The 21,467-nt window shown below is 39.2% G+C and overlaps 1 protein-coding gene across 1 annotated transcript in view; it reads left to right on the forward strand.

Moving 5' to 3' along the window:
* The window catches only part of LOC108701767 (sodium channel protein type 4 subunit alpha), a 69,670-nt gene extending 48,903 nt beyond the window's left edge, over positions 1 to 20,767 (forward strand). Inside the window, exons 12-28 of the mRNA XM_041576824.1 lie at positions 586 to 700; positions 1,046 to 1,284; positions 1,990 to 2,163; positions 4,676 to 5,032; positions 6,934 to 7,392; positions 7,772 to 7,895; positions 9,137 to 9,291; positions 11,733 to 11,906; positions 11,991 to 12,113; positions 12,350 to 12,628; positions 13,683 to 13,736; positions 14,789 to 14,926; positions 15,089 to 15,193; positions 16,891 to 17,161; positions 17,442 to 18,586; positions 19,448 to 19,487; positions 20,678 to 20,767. Of these exons, the coding sequence (XP_041432758.1) occupies positions 586 to 700; positions 1,046 to 1,284; positions 1,990 to 2,163; positions 4,676 to 5,032; positions 6,934 to 7,392; positions 7,772 to 7,895; positions 9,137 to 9,291; positions 11,733 to 11,906; positions 11,991 to 12,113; positions 12,350 to 12,628; positions 13,683 to 13,736; positions 14,789 to 14,926; positions 15,089 to 15,193; positions 16,891 to 17,161; positions 17,442 to 18,586; positions 19,448 to 19,450 (3,915 nt within the window). The 3' untranslated portion in view covers positions 19,451 to 19,487; positions 20,678 to 20,767. The remainder of the gene's footprint in view (positions 1 to 585; positions 701 to 1,045; positions 1,285 to 1,989; positions 2,164 to 4,675; positions 5,033 to 6,933; positions 7,393 to 7,771; positions 7,896 to 9,136; positions 9,292 to 11,732; positions 11,907 to 11,990; positions 12,114 to 12,349; positions 12,629 to 13,682; positions 13,737 to 14,788; positions 14,927 to 15,088; positions 15,194 to 16,890; positions 17,162 to 17,441; positions 18,587 to 19,447; positions 19,488 to 20,677) is intronic.
* Positions 20,768 to 21,467: the final 700 nt, after the last annotated feature.

A 21,467-nucleotide genomic window follows, 5' to 3' on the forward strand; every position in this document is an offset into this window, starting at 1 on the left:
AAAACTAGAATTGTTTTTTGAGATTTGTTATACCCCGATGCTGCAAAAAGCATGAATCTGAACATCTGCCATCTCAGACCTGTTGAGGTCCTGTATAAGTCAATAGGAGAGGCGCCTATCTCAAGTTCTCATGGTCTGCGGTGGGTTTAGCCCAAAAATCCAACAAGTTCTGGGTTTTCAGGCTAAAACTAGAAAAATTTGAGCAATTCAGGGGAAGAAAAAAAATTCAAATAATTCGGGGTTTCCGCGATCCGATTAAATCAAGTTTTTTACTAATAAATAAGCTATAATCAGGCATGGGAGTTTGGTAGTGGTTTTTTAAATAAAATATGAGATAAATTTGGATTTTAGTAAGTAAACCCCACAGTGTTCATATAACACTTGAAGGCACATGACAAAAAAAATTCTTACATTAAGCTCACCTATCAGCAGGTTCAACAAATGTCTTTTAATACATAGAAATTTTTTCCAGTAATATTTGGCCACTCTAGACCACCGTTGCTCTAGCCAAGACAAACTAATAGACTATTAGTGCTAACTCTTTTTATCTCTAATGATGCACACTTATTCCAATCTTTTTTTCAGACAAGCTCAGCACAGTCAGATCAACAGAGGAATTCTAAGATTTATTTGGAGGAGCCAACTCTACAGCAAAGGGCAGCGAGTACCCGCAGTGTCGTGTCAGAAGTTGCTCTTGAAGGTCTGTATGATGAGAGAAGAGTATTTGGAATGCAATGCTGCTTCTGCTGCTGTCTTAATCGTTGTCCTTTGTTCCTCAGTTATTGATCTTAAAGGGGAGCTCTATTAACTTGTCTTTATTAGATCTTGGTGGTTTAGGTGGTTCCCACCATAGCGTTGCCATTTTCTGACATTCTATGATGCTAGGATGGTTGGATAAAGTAGCCACGTATATAACACTACCCCTGGACATGGGACACTGGGTCCATTTCCCAGTGGAATACATAAAACTGCCACCTATGCAAAACTGGTGGACATATTTAATGAAATAATATGAATTCATTGTGCCTCCTTGTGTTTTTCACAGAACTGGAAGAGGCTCATCAAAAATGCCCTCCCTGGTGGTACAAGTTCGCTAACACCTTTTTGATCTGGGATTGCTGCGTCCTATGGGTGAAGTTTAAGGAATTTGTACGGTTTGTGGTCATGGATCCATTTGTCGACTTGGGAATCACCATTTGCATCGTGCTTAACACCCTTTTTATGGCCATGGAACACTACCCGATGACGGAGCGGTTTGAGAATGTTCTGAGCGTAGGAAACTTGGTGAGTTCTGTTTGTTCTGGTCATACTCAGGTTGAGTGGGTATTACTGTACAAATGGGCAAAACTATCCATGTTGGTTCATTACCCTATAGTAGTCCTGTAAACTACCAACATTAGTTGGGCACTCTCATGGTAAGCCGGCTGAATAGAAGCAATTATGATCTTCTAGAGTAGTGATTTTTGAACATCGTTATTTCAAGTGCCATGTGGTCCAGCATTTTATCCAAATAATGCTCTCCTCAAAATCCTCATCTTACTATTGGGCCTACTATAACTGAAAGGGTTCAGTAGACATGCATCTGCTCAAATCTTCTACCATTTGAACATCAGGTTGGTGCACCCCATCAACTGCTTTGGGTCCCACTATGGGGGAAGTCTTGTAATTTGGAAATCTTTATAATAGAACGGTACTGTCCCATTGGGATTCTGTTGGATGGGGGTGGCCCTCCTAAAGATTTTTATGGCTCGGGATCAGCGTTGATCTTTAGATAACATCATCATATTCTGACCCTCCAACATATTGTATGTTATATGTATAATGAATAATTGTCCTTCTGCATGGAAACAGTTGGACAGAACTGAACTAGAGGGTCTAAGGTTGGAATCTGAGGTTGAGCCTCATTCTGACCTTAGGCGAATTTACTTGTTTTCTGTACAAATGATTCATTCAAGTTTTTTTACTAAAATTTGTTTGTTTTTTTCATAGGTATTTACTGGCATATTTGCAGCTGAAATGTTCTTCAAGATCATAGCCCTAGATCCTTACTACTACTTCCAAGTGGGGTGGAATATATTTGACAGCATTATAGTCACCTTGAGTTTGGTGGAGTTGGGTCTTGCAAATGTGGAAGGTCTGTCTGTGCTCAGATCATTCCGTCTGGTAAGTATTTTCTGTTGCCTCTCTCTCTGCTGTTTTAGGGGGTTATTTATCAAAGGTTGAATTTTAGAGTTTTGTCATACAGGTATAGGATCCCTTATCTGGAAACCCGATATCTAGAAAGCTCTGAATTACGGAATGGCTCCCATAGACTCAATTTTATCCAAATAATCAAAATTTTTAAAAATGATTTCCTTTTTCTCTGTAATAATAAAACAGTCGCTTGTACTTGATCCCAACTAAGATATAACTAATCCTTATTGAAAGCAAAACCAGCCTATTGCCTATTTAATGTTTAAAAGAAGACTTAAGGCATGAAGACCCAAATTACAGAAAGATCCGTTATCCGGAAAGCCCCAGGTCCCGAACATTCTGGATAACATGTCCCATACCTGTACCTCGAATGAACTCACAACTCAAATGGTTCATTATTTAAGAAAAAACTCAAATGGAAAAAACTGCAAATTGCAAAACCCGAAAACTTGGTTTTGGTGGGAAAAAACTTGAATCACTCGAATCCTTCAAGTTTTTGGGGAAAACTCTCCAAAAAGATCTTGAACGTCTTGCAGGCTATTAACATTTTCCAGTGGTTCCAGGGACCTCTGCCACTGACTCCTACATAACTTCAACAGGTTTTAGATGGTGTATTTTCGGATTCGAGCTATTTCCAGGTTTGGGGTATAACTCTTGAAAAATGTGTTTTTTTCAAAAAACTTGAAAAAATTCCTCCTGGAAATATTGCAATGGGAGGGATGGGGTGAGCCATAATTATAGACGTTAGCTGGGGGTTCCTGGAGAAATGTAATATGCAGTAAAACTATGTGTACTTCTGCTTGCAAAACTTTCAACAAACTCTCTGCACAACATCATGATTTGAAATATAAGCCGTGTCTCAGGATAGAGTCTTGGTTATGCAGTTTCAGCATTTGTTTTTACAAGGGGCTTATATATGGACATCCCAAAATGGTATATGAACTCGGTAATAGGGATGCACAGAATCCACTAGTTTGGATTCAGCTTTCGTGAAAGATTCAGCCAAATACCGAAACAAATCCAAATCCTAAAAAATCATTTTTGCTTCCTTATTTTGTGACAAAAGTCACGTGATTTCCCTTCCCGTCCCTAATTTGCTTATACAATTCCGATTCCGATTCAATTGAACCAGGCACAAGGATTCAACCAAATCCGAATCCTGCTGAAAAAAGCCGAACCCTGGCCGAATCCCGAACTGAATCCTGGATTGAGTGCATCCCTACTCAGTAATCAGTAAATGAATTGTAATTATGCTGTCCTATACCATTAATTAAAGGTTAAAGGAGGTTATTTGTCAAAATCCAAATTTTTTAGATTTTTTAAAGGGGACCTGTTACCCTAAGAAATAATTCCAAATTCTTATCTATTGTGTTTGTAAAGCAAAATAAACTTTTCTTACATTATATAACTTATTAAAATCTTTGTTGCCACCTGCTTTGGAATTCATAACCACAGCAAGCAGGCAGCAGCCATTTTGTGGACCCTGTTATTAAGATAAGCTTTGTAACACCTTTAAAATCTTGTTTGTGTGCCAGAATGGGAGACTTGATGCCCATGCCTACTAGCTACACAATTATAGACTGTGAGCAGGGCAGTGACATGTTGGAAATGCAAAATGGAAAGTGAAATTAATTGCCTGCATCCGCCTATAGGCTAAAGGTGGCCATACATGGAGAGATCCACTCGTTTGGCGATGTCGCCAAACGAGCGGATCTCCCTCCGATATGCCCACCTTGAGGTGGGCAATATCGGCTGATCCGATCGTGGGCCCTAGGGCCCAACGATCGGATCCTAAAGATGCCCAAACGGGCGGTCGGATTGCGGGACTGCATCAACGAATAGATGCGGCCGCGATCCGACGAGATTTTCTGTCCCATCCGATCGAGATCTGGCCGACTTTCATGAAACTCCAGAGCAGGTGTTAACGCTAAACCTTTTGCTTAGAGATAATGCGCGATGTAATAGTCGCCTGTGAATGAGTGCTAAACATTCACAAAAATGCCATTTTAAATAATGCTTGCGATTTATATTACGTGCCCCCTCTTCTGCTATCTCTCATCCAGTGAACTTCTACTATCCACATATACGGTACGACAATGGGGACAATGTAGTCTTCTTCTTCTGCACAAAATGTTCGCTTTATCCAGCTAGGCCACCAGCTTTTGCCAAAACAAAATGCATGAGAGATTATTCATTAAGGGGTTATGTAATAAAAGTAACAGTAACTCATAGCAACCAATCAGCAGGTAGAATTTAATGGTCATCGGTTTAAAAGCAAACATCTTATTGCTTGCTATGGGTTACTGCTCCTGGGCAAACGTATTGCCTTTTATTACAAATGGGGGTCAATGTACGAAATTGCACCAGAGCCCCTACCCAAACCATACAGCTTACTACGACAAATTAAAAAAGCCAAAAATTATTTAATTAGACTGTTCTTTCTATTCTGTCGAACTAATGTACAATGTTTTCCTGTTTCAAGCTCAGGGTATTCAAGCTAGCCAAATCATGGCCAACCCTTAACATGCTCATCAAAATCATCGGCAACTCAGTGGGAGCTCTGGGAAACCTCACCCTGGTGTTGGCAATTATTGTCTTCATCTTTGCGGTGGTGGGGATGCAGTTGTTTGGGAAGAGCTACAAGGAATGCGTGTGCAAGATTGCCTCCGACTGCGAGCTGCCACGGTGGCACATGCATGACTTCTTCCACTCTTTTCTCATTGTCTTTCGGATCCTGTGCGGGGAGTGGATAGAGACGATGTGGGACTGCATGGAAGTAGCGGGGCAAGCCATGTGCCTGGTCGTGTTTATGATGGTCATGGTGATCGGTAACCTGGTGGTAAGTTGCCTATCATCTCATGGATTTTCAGATCTCCTTAGTATGTTTTACTTAATCTTTACGGATTCTACAAAACCAGAAAGTGGGCAATATCTGGCCTCAAGCCTACCCAACTTGAGAGGCATTAACCATGGTCCTTTGCAATGGTTTACACTTTCCTTTAAGATGAAATACATTAGTCACTGAGGGTCTCTAACTAATATCAAAACAAATAGAAGATACTAAAGTAAAGTTCTACACCAACTCACAACTTGAGTATTAGTAGTTAAGGCGGCATTGCAATGTGCCATATTTGTCTCCGTAGTGCTTTCTGCTTATGTTTCTTAAAATATACCCAAGAGTAAAGAACTACTAAAAATTAGAAGGATCATTAACTGGAAGCACTTATGACATTCCCCGTTGGTGACTCCTGTGACAAATATGACATTATCATGGTCAAGGACAGCTGGTATGCTTTTGGCAGGCATGAGTCAGTTGAATGTTAACAACCCACAGATTAGGTCAAGTGCGAGCAGACGCATGTATTTGAAATGTTTATTTACTGAGTATGGCAAAGCTTCTTTGTATTCCAGAATTATGCAGTGAATTCAGAAGCAATTTTCATTCCTCTAGGGTGGACAACCAATAGAGCGTTTGTCAAGTTTAGCTACACATATTGTTGGCTAAGTTGGGCAATACAAACCATGATCCAAAGGCTTGGTAGATATCATACAATGTTGTTTGTTTTCAAGCATGTTCCATGCCTTTGCCAATTAAACAGCTCCAATGCACAAGCTGTTTGTCAAGTACAAATATAGGCTCGAAGCTATTTCCTCCAGAATTCCTTTAAGGCTATAACAGGACATTAGGAGGAAGCAACTTAAGTAGCTTAGTAATCCGATCAGAAAATAGAAAAGTAGAAGTTGGTGTCTAGGTACCTAACTGCAATATCAAACAAACGGGAGACAAGACGTCGGTGCAAAGGTTCTATTTAAATCTTCTTAGCTGTGCCATTAAGGGTTGGTTATTGGCTGGTCCTGTTTTCAGCTTACAGCTTGTTCTACATGGGCTTCATGTCCATGGGATTTGTTTCTATTTGAGCCATAAGGGTTTAATTAGGGATAAAGTTTAAAAAGCAGATGAATATGTTTTTTTTACTCTGAAATGTTTCGCCTTCTTCATGTGTATCTGACTGTACTGAATTTACTTTTCCATTTCCAAACCATATTCAGATTTAACTATAAGTTGGGGGTCGTCAACATTTTTTTTTCTCATGAGCCACATTCAAATTAAAAAAACATTGGAGAACACAAGCAGATGGAAACATTTCTGGGGACACCAAATATGGTAGTCCATAGATGGACTGGCCACCTACAGGAGGCTCTATTTGTTAGTACTCCTGGTTTTTATACAACCAAAACTTGCCTTCAAGCCAGGAATTCAAAAATAAGCACCGGCTTTGAGGCCACTGGGAGCAACATTTAAGGGGTTGGGGAGCAACATGTTGCTTGTGAGCCACTGGTTGGGGATCACTACTATATGGCTTATCCAAATACATACCCATAAAAAATTTCTTAAATGCTGAAAAATGTCGTCCAATACATTTTTATACCCAGACCCCAAAGGCCCAGGTGAAGAAACTCAAAAAACTTCTTGTGCATTAAGAGTATGAAATTTCAGTAGGGAAGAATGTGAACCATCAGTAATAAATCTAAACTTCCCATCTTACAATCTACGGTTATTTGATCCCCCTGAATGTGTGAAATTTGGGCTGCATGTATGCCTGAGCTGGGGCAGGCTGCCTATCGATAAAGCAACTGATTAAACTTGAAACAGTAAAACAGCTGTAAGTATCAGGATGGAACTTACAAAATTAGTAAATTCAACTTCATATGATGACATTGCCATGTATTTGTCTTTAGGTCCTCAATCTCTTTTTGGCTTTGTTGCTGAGTTCCTTCAGCGCAGACAATTTATCGGCCTCGGACGACGATGGGGAGATGAACAACCTACAGATTGCCATTGGAAGGATCACCAGGGGCATTGACTTTGTGAAGAAAACGTTCTTCTCTATCCTGCACTTCAAGAGGAAGCCAAAAACCGAGCAGGAAGAAGAGGACCACCCTAACAAAGAAAACATTGCTCTCAACCACGTAGAGACAGAACCAGAACCCAAGTCAGAACTGGAACCCAAGACAGAACCTCCACTGATTGATGGTGTGACTAAAAAAACACGTTATTTCATGGACGACTATGACCGTGCCAATTTTTTTAACAACCCAAACATTCGTATAGAAGTTCCTATCGCCTCAGAAGAGTCCGACTTTGACATTCCAGATACGGATGAGCTTAGCACACAGTCGGAGGTGGAGGAGCTCAAGGTATGACTACACTGCATACTTTAAGGAATTATCTTCAGTATCAGAACATGGCCTACATGTTTATAACTTGAGTTCCCATCACAGTGTAGGTATCCTTTTTTACATTCTAAACATTTGGTATATTAATTCTGATTGGCTGTGTTGTTATAATCAATAGCCTTAGACTAAATGATAGAAGCACTTGGTCTTAATGTCTTTGTAGATCCTAAAGAAGTCCACTTCAAAGGAGTTTTTTGAAAGAACTCTAGCTTTTATGCCATGGAGGGACAGTAGTGTCACTATAGACTCCCTTGACGTTTGCTATACATGTTTGTTGACATAAATTTATAAAGGAATTTCCGAAAACCACACAGTGTGACATTTGTATCTTTTTCTGCAGAAGAAGTACGATGATGGCTCTTCAGTGTGTAGCACAGTAGATTACAAACCACCAGAACCTGACGAGGAAGAGGAGGCCCTTGAACACAAAGAAGATGAAGGCCCAGAGGAATGTTTCACTAAGGGTACGGGGAAGAGTAAAACTTTCAACCTGTGTAGACAAAGGCATAGTATTTTATATCTGCTCCAAGTTAATAATAGCTAGATTTCAAGTAATAGTAACAGGCAAGAACAATAGTTGCCAATAAAAACCTCTCCTTGTGTAACCTTGATAACCCTATTCACTAAAAGGAGAGGTGGAAGGTACAAGTGGCTGCTCTAGTTTTCCCAGATTTCCCTCTTTTGTTTGGCCTGAATGTGCATCAAGCTGCCATATACAGGGATAAAGTCCAAATTACTGCTGCACACTGACAAGTGAATCCATTTTTAAGAGACAGGAGTTGAGAAATATAGAGTGGATTTTGAGTATCACTCATGTTTTAAAAGTGATAATGTCCCCTACTGTAAATACTAAGGATATTGGCAGTCACTAAGGAGTTCTGTGACCATATAAAGGCACAAGGCTGCAGACTGAGTTATACAGGGAACTCTGAGTATCACTCATGTATTATAAGGGATAATACCCCCTACTGTAAATGATAAGGATATTAGAAATCACTGAGGGGTTGTTCTGTGACCATATAAAGGCACAAGGCTGCAGGTTGAGTTATACAGGGAACTCTGAGTATCACTCATGTATTATAAGGGATAATGTACCCCCTACTGTAAATGATAAGGATATTAGAAGTCACTGAGGGGTTGTTCTGTGACCATATAAAGGCACAAGGCTGCAGGCTGAGTTATACAGGGAACTCTGAGTATCACTCATGTATTATAAGGGATAATGTACTCCCTACTGTAAATGATAAGGATATTAGAAGTCACTGAGGGGTTGTTCTGTGACCATATAAAGACACAAGACTGCAGGCTGAGTTATACAGGGAACTCTGAGTATCACTCATGTATTATAAGGGATAATGTACCCCCTACTGTAAATGATAAGGATATTAGAAGTCACTGAGGGGTTGTTCTGTGACCATATAAAGGCACAAGGCTGCAGGCTGAGTTATACAGGGAACTCTGAGTATCACTCATGTATTATAAGGGATAATGTACCCCCTACTGTAAATGAGAAGGATATTGGAAGCCACTGAAGGGTTATGTGACCATATAAAGGCACAGGGCAGTTATGCAGGTCAATTACAGCTTTATTTACTTAAACCATATATATTTTATTTTGTAATATTAATGGATATTGTTCTTCTACCCAAACAGAAGAATCACAATTCATCTAATTCAAATATTTCTCCCATATTTGCTTTTAAAGATTGTGTACGAAGATTCCCTTGTCTTTATGTCGACATCACAACAGAAAAAGGGAAACTTTGGTGGAACATTCGGAAAACATGTTTCGTGATTGTGGAGCACAACTGGTTTGAAACCTTCATCATCTTCATGATCCTACTCAGTAGTGGAGCACTGGTACATATACCTTGTCCATCTTCTTCAAGATCTTTTATTCTTCTAATCCAGAAAACATAAGATTAAGTATGATTTTGTATAATTATTAGTGCCCAACGTGAAAATTTGACAGCAAGAAATCACTTTTTTTAACTCTTTATTTGAGTTTGATTTTTTATTTTCATATCATAACATCCATATATTCACATTGTACATATTGGATAAGGTTATCATTGTACACATTAGTAGTGATGGACGAATTTGGGGCGTTTCGCTATACCGAAAAATTTGAGAATTTTCTGCAAAATTCGCGAAACTGTGAAAAATTAGCGAAACGGCTTTGGCTGCAAAAGCGAGACGCAGGCGCCATTTCGCAAATTTTTCGCCGTTTAGCAAATTTTGAGGAAATTTCTCAAATTTTTTGACACCAGCGTCCGTTTTTTGGACGCCGGCGCACATTCTCTGGCTTACATGTGCCGGCATCCACAAAAACGGATGCCGGCGTCAATTTATTTTTTGACACCGGTGAATTTTCGCTGGTGAATTTTTGCAAATTTATTTGCCAGTGGCAAATTGCGGTAATTCGTTGAGAATTCGCGCCTGGAAAATAAATTCGCCCATCACTGCACATTAGCTCATGAAAAGCATATTATCCATTATGTGAATACGCCTTATGCATTATGGAACATCTCTTCCCATTTGGGAAGTGGTGAGTCATGTGATTATGGTTGAAAGAAGTTGAAAACAATAAAGAAGAAGTAAATTGAAAAGCAACAAAAGTGCAAAAAGGGAGAAAAGAGAAGAAGCGGGGAAAAGAAGATAAAATTAAAGAAAGATAACATTTTGAACCTTCTGAGTCTGGGGGTATTTGGGGAGGTATCAGCTTCTAAAAACAATCTACTTTCTGTCAAAGGATGCAAAGTATCCCATGGATTCCATACTTTCCTAACAGGAAGGTTTGTGGGTCTAGTTGTAAATTAAGACCCAGCAGGGGTTCTAATAAGGATAATACTTCTTTCCAGTAGCTTTCTAATAGATAAATTGTGTGCAGCTTAGTGGGTGTCATATACCATTGCATCATGACTTTGTAATTTGTTTCCTAATGCGTAACACACATTGAAGCTTTTTTAAGATTCTCCCATATAAGTAACCACTTGGTGAGAGGAATATCCATCCCAAGAAATTGTTCCCAAGCTTGCATATAACCGTGTTCAACAAATGACATTTCTGAACATTGATTAAGTATACCATAAATGTCTGATATGAGACCCTTCCTGTTCGCTTTTGTTGCCATAATTGTATCCGTTGGTGCGCACTCTGTATCTGAGCCCCTATTGTTTCAATTGGAGATATTGGCACTGCAAGACGGCACTTAAATCATATTTAGCTTGAAGTTCCTGAAACGTGGGTTGTAGAAATCCCTTCGCTGTGTTAGGTTTGCCTTTTCCCCTTATTGTGCATTGGCGTTAGTGAGTCCTGGAGTGAAATATGGGTTGCCCCATATAGGGCTTTATCTATACGGCTCTTGAACTGTATTGTATTGAATCTTAGCATAGTTCCATAAGGAAAGAGTCAATTTTACTGAGTTCAGTGGGTTATCTTTTACATTCAAGAGACCCATAATTATGAGGATATAGTATAAGGGGAGACCTTGTCATTTTCTAGAGTCACCCATTTTCCATCGTGTACCCTATCCGACCATGCCACCAAATAGTATTTAAGTATATCAGGGGCACCTAATCGAGTTGAGTTTCTTTTATTTTATCTTTATACTTTGCATTCTATGCATGCTTAAAGTCTTTGGCCAAATTGGTCCCACACCACATCTAGGGTTGCCACCTTTTTTAAAATGTTTTACCGGCTGCTGGGGGGCGGGGACACAAAGGGGTGGGCCGTGATGTCAAAAGGGGCAGGCCACACCACGGACGCCACGGACGCTAGAAGAAGTAAAAGAAAAGGTAAGTTCCAGGGGATTGGGGGCAGGCCGAGGGCTCCTTTTAATCATATTACAAATTTACCGGCAGCTACATTGCCGGTAAATTTGTAATACCGGCCCCGGCCTTGGCAGGTATTTTATCGGATAGGCCGGTAAAATACCGGCCGGGTGGCAACCCTAACGACATCACAAAAAAAGGGTAATCCCTGAATTTATCACTGATTCTGAATAATCTAGTTTCCTTGAAGTTTTTCTCCTTTCAACTCCTTGTTATGTTCTCTGGGTCTGTTTATTTTCTGCTTCTGCAAATGCTTCCGTCAGCAAAGTTTTGAATCAAAATCCAAACCCAAACGTTTTTGCCACAACCACCTCACGCCCAACCACTCCCTATTAAGCCCCAACTATATTCCTTTCTCTATCCAATCAGGGTTGTAAATGTGGGTGATTCCTATAGGGAGAGGTCAAAGAGAAGGGAAGAATTTTAGGTACTAATCAACACTAATTCCATATCTTTTCTAACCTCTAGGCATTTGAAGATGTCTACATTGAACAGAGGCAAGTGATAAAGACTATCCTGGAGTATGCTGATAAAGTCTTCACATATATCTTTGTGTTTGAAATGCTACTGAAGTGGACGGCGTACGGCTTTAAGATCTATTTCACGAATGCCTGGTGTTGGCTGGATTTCCTAATTGTTGCTGTAAGTTAATTAATGTAGCACAATCTGCCCTCATAAAGGATGAATTACCATGATGTGATTTGTGTGCCATTGGTTTTTTGATAGGTGTCTTTAATCAGCCTGACAGCCAACTGGATGGGCTACTCTGAACTTGGCCCCATCAAATCCCTTAGAACCTTGAGGGCCCTCAGACCGTTACGAGCATTGTCAAGATTTGAAGGCATGAGAGTAAGTCTCTGTTCTTCTCTGCGTGATTGATGTTCTCTGTGTGTGCAGGAAAGACGTAGAATACCAGTACACACCTAAACATATTGAAGTTTTAGATTCAATATTTAGCAGCAACATTCAACCTATTGAATACTATTTCTGGTGGTATTAGACGCGTCCGCCCAAAAAAAATTAGGGTGGGACAGGCAAGGACCTGGTAATTCCCTCCTCAACTGCTCGCTTGTTTATGTTTCCAGGTGGTCGTGAACGCCCTTCTAGGAGCCATTCCATCTATCATGAATGTCCTGCTGGTTTGTTTGATCTTCTGGCTCATCTTCAGCATTATGGGCGTTAATCTCTTTGCCGGGAAATATTATCGATGCATCAACACAACCACGTCAGAATTATTTGAGGTCAACGTGGTCAACAACCGTTCCGAATGCTCCGCTTTAAACCATACAGAGCAAGTGCGATGGGTTAATGTCAAAGTGAATTTTGACAATGTGGGCCTTGGGTATCTCTCCCTTCTACAAGTGGTAAGAAGATCACACTGCGAGGCATTAAGGTCCATTTGATATTGTGCGTGGAGCAAGTTATAACCTTGACAAGTAACTTAAGGTTATTCTCCTAAATGTCTGGTGCCACTTTCATTAAAGATACAGTAATGGCAAATGTCTTGTGGAAACCAGCGCACCGAAATTTCAGACTCCAAAATAAATATACCCTTCTAGGTGTTAAGAACTCGAATTCGAATTTGAGATTATCATAGCTGGACCCTGGGAACAATTCAAATTTGACTATTCACCACCTTAAACCTGTCACGTTCATGTAGAAGTCAATGGCAGAGTTCCAGTGATCCATTTGAGAAAAAACTCCATTGGAATTCGATTTGAGTTTTCGGGTTGGGTAATATTTGTTCGAATTTTAGATGTTTGAATTTTTTTCTTAAATAAGATACTATTCAAATTGTGAGGTCATTCGAATTAAAAAAAACTCAAATATTCGACCTATGATAAATCTATCCCTTACAGTCATGTGACCCTGAGCAACTGAAAATAAGAATTTTATGTTCACAATTATTGCAATTTTTGAACATTTTCTGATTATGGTTCAGGATTTGGACAAATCAATTGTAGTTTATTTGACCTTTGTTTGTTGGAATTCAAGTTATCCAAATCTGTTGGAATCCAAAATATGGAATTGGGAAATACCCATTGGAGAATGGTTGCTTGATCAGAAATTAGCTTGAAACACAGACCAACACCATCAAGATATTGAAATGCTCATTTGTTCAGAGACTAGATATAAAAATTTATATAAAAAAACATTTAATTTGCACATAATTTAGCCAAATAATTTACACTAATGGTGTAGTTTCAATTACGTTAGATGAGTAATCCCTCCACCGAACTTGGTGGAAGCAGAAAGGTGTCTGATGGAGACCTCTAGAGGAGATAGAAGATGTTTTTCTCCCCATGGTATTTATAACGAAATCATAGCTGAAGAAACCCAAGGAAGGGAAAATAAAAACATTCTCTGGCCTTTCAAAGTGATTATGAAGGTTGATATTATGTTGTGTTCTCTACACAGGCAACCTTCAAAGGCTGGATGGATATCATGTATGCTGCTGTAGATTCCCGGAATGTGAGTAGATCAAATGCTGCTCTTAGTTTGATTATTACTGGTTAAGAAATTGGGAGGGGGGTAAGCTAATCTAAAAGTTTGCTAAAACGTTCATTTCAGAAGCTTTGAAAGCAGTGGCTTTCAGGTAGAAGCACAGCTCCTTCCGATACCAGGGAAAGTGGTTTTTTAACTTTAACAGCAGTGTCTGTACTTCCTGTGTCTTGGGTTCTGAAGACTTCAGGGACGGCACCCACAGGGGATGGACATGTAAATGTGCGGGGAAAATTGTTATCAGAATTAGAATGTTCAAAAATAAGCTTCAGAAATAAGTTATATTAGGCTACAATTTATACAAGAAAGAAAAAACCCAAACTGTGTATGAGAATGTAAAAATAAGGAGCTTTGCACGGCACTCAATGTGGGGTAATGACACTTTTGTCACATTTATTTAGAGTTAAAGGGATACTGTCATGGGAAAAAAACATTTTTTCAAAATGAATCAGTTAATAGTGCTGCTCCAGCAGAATTCTGCACTGAAATCCATTTCTCAAAAGAGCAAACAGATTTTTTTATATTCAATTTTGAAATTTGACATGGGGCTAGACATATTGTTAATTTCCCAGCTGCCCCAAGTCATGTGACTTGTGCTCTGATAAACTTCAATCACTCTTTACTGCTGTGCTGCAAGTTGGACTGATATCACCCCCCTCCCTTTCCCCCCAGCAGCCAAACAAAAGAACAATGGGAAGGTAACCAGATAACAGCTCCCTAACACAAGATAACAGCTGCCTGGTAGATCTAAGAACAACACTCAATAGTAAAAACCCATGTCCCACTGAGACACATTCAGTTACATTGAGAAGGAAAAACAGCAGCCTGCCAGAAAGCATTTCTCTCCTAAAGTGCAGGCACAAGTCATGTTTTTTTTGTGGCCCGTCCCTTTAAGCTGATATCTGGAGAGAGAGTGGGAAAAACAAGCCCTAGATCTCTAAACCAAAATAAAGAGTAATGCAAAGAAAATGATCAATTTATTTTTACATTTTTTTGTTTATCCTTTCTTCCCTCCCCTACAGATTGAGGACCAGCCACAATACGAAATAAATCTCTATATGTATTTGTACTTTGTCATATTCATCATTTTTGGAGCTTTCTTCACTCTAAACCTGTTTATCGGTGTCATTATCGACAACTTCAACCAGCAAAAGAAAAAGATAAGTATTTATTTGGAACCTTAGGTACAAGCTATATAAAGAAATAGATAGATACGGTGGTGTTTCTTAATTGTAAGTGTAAATATTAGCACCATATTTTAAAATGATATTAAAATATAAAAAATATTAAAATGATGATAACAGGCTTGTTTTGTTTTATACTTTGGAGGTAAGGACATCTTTATGACTGAGGAACAGAAGAAATACTACAACGCTATGAAAAAGCTGGGATCCAAAAAACCCCAAAAACCAATTCCAAGACCCGCGGTAAAATATTTCACTCATTTCTTTGAGATTCAAATTTTTTTCCCTTGAAAACAAAAAATGTCAAAACAAATAATTTCTACATCCAAAAAATTCAAGTTCTTATGACAAAGATTTAAAAGGAAGAGAAAAAGCATGATTATTCTTAATATAATATTTACAGGCAGAAGGTTTCAGACTTAGATCAGGGTGTACACATTAACAGCCAACCTCTCATTGTTAATAATGACATAGCTGTAACAGTATCTGAACCTAAAGAAAAGCAATTATAGAACTTCCCCTGGACAGCAGCTTGACCAAAGGTCCAAATAATGATAATGTAGGGTCCAGAAAGCAGGAAAAGGGCAATGGCAGTGGATGGGGTCATCTTAGTCAGAAGAAAGGTTTGAATAGAGGATCCAGACTAAACTATTTGTTAGCTAAAGCTCTGTTTAAAACAAAAGGACATCTTTAAGATGCAACGGCAGTTAGTAAAGATTAGCAGACTTTGCTCATTAAATTAGCTGCACTGGTTCTAAAACAGAAAGGGTAGTATTTTTGAATAAGAGATGCCAATGCAAATTAATATTTCATGGCTGGACACTGGACTTCCTACTTTTGTGCAGCATTGGACTGGGGGGTGTTGGGCCCATCAGGGCTGCCGCATCAGGGCAGCTTGCCACCCCCAGGGGCCCCCTGCTCAAGCCTCCCACTAACTCCGCCGCCTCCGCCAGCACATACCTTTTTCCTGGGCGTCTCCTGAGAGGGGAGGTCACAAAGGAGTGCAGGCTGGGAGAGTGGATCTGGGCCGGCAGGGCCCACGAGAGCAGGGGCCCACCAGGTTTTTTTCCGGTGTCTCACCGGCCCAGACCCATCCTGCTTTTGTGTAACCTATCTGTCTCCTACCATCTTTTGGTGAGACTCTTCCCAGGGCCAGATTTACATAGCGGGTGCCCGTAGGCCCACTGCCATTCATTGATCCTGTCCCCTCCCCTTTATTTGTGCAAATTTTCATTATCAGGACCGAAGCAGTGGGGATTGGCGTGGGTGTGGTTCGGCAGCAAGGTTGGCGGCCTTGCCACAAATCCGAGTCTGACTATTCTAACTAGGCTTTGAGGCACTAAGTCAATAAGTGATTTACACAACACATGTGCAGGCAGTCTACATATAGTAAACATACATACAATACATGTAATATATATGCAACATAAAACAATATGGTCAATGCTTTCGCCTAAAGGCAGTAACTTTCCTTTTTTCTATCTGGGCACAGCTGGTTGTAGAGGCAGCTTTCAATGAAGCAAGAACAAATAACATATAAATCTCTATCCTAAAATAGACTGACTTTATGTCTCAAAACCTTGTTATATTAGCATTTAAGCACAGCGTACTGTGCAATATTTAAACAAATATATCTATTAAAAACTGGCAAAATTCAAGATTCAATAACAGAATGTGATTTTAATGCCATCAAGTTTTTTCTCATGATTAATGAAAGGTTTTCCAATTCCATGATTAACAGGGCCTTTAAAGCTGAGACATTACCAAAGAAAGAGAATTAATAAATGTGCATTTTACCTTGCCTTTTATCATTTTTTGGACAAAAATAGAAGTCGATTTCCTTTCTTCTACCAGTAACCCTCTTCCTTATCTCTTCTCGTATCTGTTTCCTTTTGTCACAATGTCTGTTTCTCCTTTGTTTGTCGAATCCACTCGACCAGAACGAAATTCAAGGTTTGGTGTATGACTTTGTCATGAAGCAGCTCTTTGACATTGTGATTATGATTCTAATTTGCCTCAACATGGTGACGATGATGATTGAAACAGATGACCAGAGCCAGGAAAAAACTGATATTCTTTTCAAGATCAATCTGGTGTTCATTGTCGTCTTCACGGGTGAATGTGTTCTCAAAATGTTTGCTCTGAGGTACTTCTTTTTCACAATCGGATGGAACATATTTGACTTTGTGGTGGTCATCCTTTCTATTGTTGGTGAGTATCAGTCGTGGATTAAGTGGATTAAGAGGTCTTCTACTGTGTTTTAGAAGTCATTAATACTGCCCCTTACTTATAGTCACACAAGAACCATTAACTGCTACAAGTGAAGATGGTTTATGACCCATGTTTGGGGTAATAGAGAAATAGCCTAACTAGCATATGTTTTGGAGGCAGGAACATAACTTAGTAAATTAAAGAGAACCATATCCTCTTTAGAATATTGTAGATTTAATTCAAACTTCAGAAACTAATTAAATCCTATTTACATTTCTAGGTATTGTTCTCTCGGATCTCATAGCAGAATACTTTGTTTCACCAACCCTTTTCAGAGTCATCAGACTGGCGAGAATCGGTAGAGTTCTTCGTCTCATTAAAGGAGCAAAGGGGATTCGCACACTACTATTTGCCCTAATGATGTCTCTCCCCGCTCTGTTTAACATCGGGCTTCTGCTCTTCTTAGTTATGTTCATCTATTCAATCTTCGGAATGTCCAATTTTGCCTACGTAAAGAAAGAATCTGGAATAGACGACATATTTAATTTTGAAACCTTTGGAAACAGCATAATATGCTTGTTCCAAATCACCACGTCTGCTGGTTGGGATGGTCTTCTAAATCCAATCCTAAATAGCGGCCCTCCAGATTGTGACCCTCATATGGAGAACCCTGGAACAACAGTTAGCGGTAATTGTGGTAATCCGGCTATAGGTATAGTTTTCTTCTGCAGCTACATCATAATTTCATTTTTAGTTGTTGTCAATATGTACATTGCCATTATCCTGGAGAACTTTAATGTTGCCACTGAAGAGAGCGGCGAGCCATTATGTGAAGATGACTTTGAGATGTTTTATGAAACTTGGGAGAAGTTTGATCCAGATGCCACCCAGTTTGTTGAATACAGTCGGATGTCAGACTTTGTAGACACTTTGCAAGACCCTCTACGGATTCCAAAACCTAACAAAATTAAACTAATTACTTTGGATCTTCCAATGGTAACTGGAGATAAGATTCACTGCTTGGACATTTTGTTTGCACTCACTAAAGAGGTGTTGGGGGACTCAGGAGAAATGGATGCCTTGAAAGAATCAATGGAAGAAAAGTTTATGGCGGCAAATCCATCAAAAGTGTCTTATGAACCAATCACCACCACTCTCAAAAGGAAGCAGGAAGAAGTCTGTGCCATCAAAATCCAGAGGGCTTTTAGGAGACATCTACTAAGGCGTTCGGTGAAACACGCTTCTTACATCTTCCGACAGAGTAATGATGAAGAGTCATCAGCTGAGGATCCTCCTGAAAAAGAAGGGTTGATAGCAGACAGAATTAATGCCGCTTATGGGAAAAATGTAGAGGAAGGACGGAATGGTGGAGCTCATCGCCCAAGATCAACAAACAGGAGCTCACGCAGCAGCATAGGTTATGATGTAAGGGAGACTGATGTGTAGACCTTTATAAACTTATGGTGAAATTGATTTTCATTTCAAAATAAGTGGGGTTGTGGCAATTCTTAAGTGTATAATGTAATATTACATACACATATATGGAATCTCTGCTCAGTTTATTAAGAGAGAAGAGGGATGGTGGATTAAAACACCTATACGTGCAGTTGAATCTGATAGCCCACCCATCACGTTTTAGATGATGAAAAACTGTATTCTGAATTGTGTATTAATACAAATACAGAAACTTCACTGCTCAATTCTGAGCCTAAAAGAACTAAAGGATACACTACCAATCTAGGCCACATGAGCACTAATACCAAATTCAGCCCTGAATATGCCTCTCCTATATTGGACCCAATATTGCATTCTGTTGACTTATTTCTAGAAGTGCCGTCATCTTATTTACATTTATTATGTAAGTTCATAGCAAAACAGGTATTTTTTTTACATTTGTAGAAGCACAGGGGATTCTTTTATATTTCTGTTTCTTGTTTTCCCATAATTGTAGAATCTTTGAAAGAGATATTTTCTTTTTTTTTTCCAAAAGTTTTTCTTGGATTTTATTACTTCAAATGCTGCGGAAATGGTGGCCATCTGCACAACAGATCTTGCCATTGTGTACTATAAACTCTACCCCATTGGGACTGCTCTAATTGTAGTTTAGCTCATTACACACATACTGTATGGGTCTGTTTACATTACAAAACCGCATATTAATATATCTACATTATAAGTTCCTCAGACATACAATACTATTAAAAATAATGAGAAAAAAATAAAGTTAAACCACAAAACTTACACTGCACCGCTGAGTCTATTTCTTTCTTTCTTTTCCCCTTGCAGTAAAAAAGCTCTCAAGTTGGCCTCAGGCTATGGATATAATGTGAGTGTTCGGAGCATGATTTACACAATGTGTATTTGGCTGAAAAAATGCATAAAGAAATTGTTTTGTGATTTTAATAAGATTTTGTATTCTGTAGAACATGTACTATACGCTGCTCTCTGCACATGCATAGTGTCTTGTTGCTTTGGACTGTAGGTGTAGGTTCTACAGAGGAAACAAATTATGGGTATGATGAGTCATATAAATTAATAAATATATCTGAATAACATAGACGGGTTTGCCCACAAGAGCACTAGGTGGATAACAGGACATGGAACCACATGGAGACACATCAAGCCTGTTAAGGAAGGCTAAAATGTTTTTAGGAAGACCTACCATGAGTAGCTTCATTTGGTGGTCAGAAGACCTACCGTGGTTTGCTTCATTTGGTGGTCAGAAGACCTACCATGAGTTGCTTCATTTGGTGTTTAGAAGACCTACCACGAGTTGCTTCATTTGGTGGTCATAAGGCACAACTAGTAGTGATGAGTGGGTTGAACACCAGTTGAAAGATTCAGATTAAAAATTGGCCAAACGTTGGGGGTTAGGGTTGGGTGCGGGTCAGACTGGAGAAGTACATTCCTTCCCTGTCTTGGAACCAGAGGATCCAGAGATTGGGACTCATGTTCAAAAGCAACCTCAGAAATCAATGTGTTTCCACCCACATTCTGCAGGGAAGACATACTCCCCTTGGTATCTGAAAAAGTTCATCTAAGAACTGCGGTTGGTGTTACAGCAACTTTGCTAGACAGAGATGATAATTAGACTACACACACAAGCTGGAAAAGTCAATTTAATTGTAGGAGGCCATTGATTTATTGAATTTTGTGAGGACAGAATAAAACTGCATTCTGGAAGCCAATATATTGCTTTAAATGTCAAGTTGAGTTATTGATAATGGTCCGGTGTGATAATAATGGTATGATTTATGAAAATAAATTAAAAAAACGCTCCCCAAACAGTTTAAAGTTACCCACATTTATATTATAGATAATAGAGTCTATTATAAAGCACTGATGTGATGTGAACTGATGTCTAGTTGCTATTGAGCATTTTTTTTTATTTCTGTCTGCTTTGAGACTGGCTTATCTGCTTCAGGCTGACTTGTCCTTCAAAAAGTCTCTTGTGCTGTGCCTGCTTACCCATAATAACGGCGATCTAATGCTGCCATCTTGTGCATGTCTCAACAGGACTCATCAATCAACTCTTGCCTTCTTGTTGGAGCTGACTGAGGGAGCACAGTGACCAGGTGTTCCTGCAGATTCATCTCTTTCTTTTTGGAGCAACAATGAAGTTCAAGGCAACTTCAACCCCCCCAGTTCTATGCTCTATTTTAGTCCAGGGTTTGTATAGAATGGGCTCGAGTGTGTGTAGGAAGCTTTGGACAATACTCATTCTAGCGTTGGGATTCCCAACAGTCAACCTTGGGTCTTCAAAATTGATTCATGTTTGAAGAACTCCATAGCTTCCATGTTATCATATCATTTTAATAGAGCCAAGTCCACTTCATGGTGGGAAGAATTTAGGAAAAATAGATACAGTTTATTCAATGCAAACGTTGGACGGTATTACTCAAGAGCAGTGGTCCTTAGTTTCATTTATCAACCAGTGAACACAATAAAAGAATCCCAGAGCTGACATAAGATAAAAACAATTAAGAATGTTTTGTTGGTAAATTTATGAACAAATGTGATAATTCCCAGTTTTTGGGTGAATATGACGTATTACTTTTTTTTTTTTTTTGGAAATGTTTACAGTGCATTGTATCTACTCAGTGACATAAAGAGATATCAATATCACATGAATCCCAGTTCCACAAGCGTTGGTTCATTAATTAAGACTGGTTGATCAAGACGCCTTTTCAAAGAATCTGCTATTATAAAGAAGCACTTATTTCGGTTGTCCCATTACCAAAATTAACATTTTTTCTCATTGGAAATATTCTGTAGACATCACAAAACTCATTATCCTGCAATCGAG

The sequence above is a fragment of the Xenopus laevis genome, chromosome 9_10L, assembly GCF_017654675.1.
Source record: "Xenopus laevis strain J_2021 chromosome 9_10L, Xenopus_laevis_v10.1, whole genome shotgun sequence".
NCBI classification, from domain to species: Eukaryota; Metazoa; Chordata; class Amphibia; order Anura; family Pipidae; genus Xenopus; species Xenopus laevis.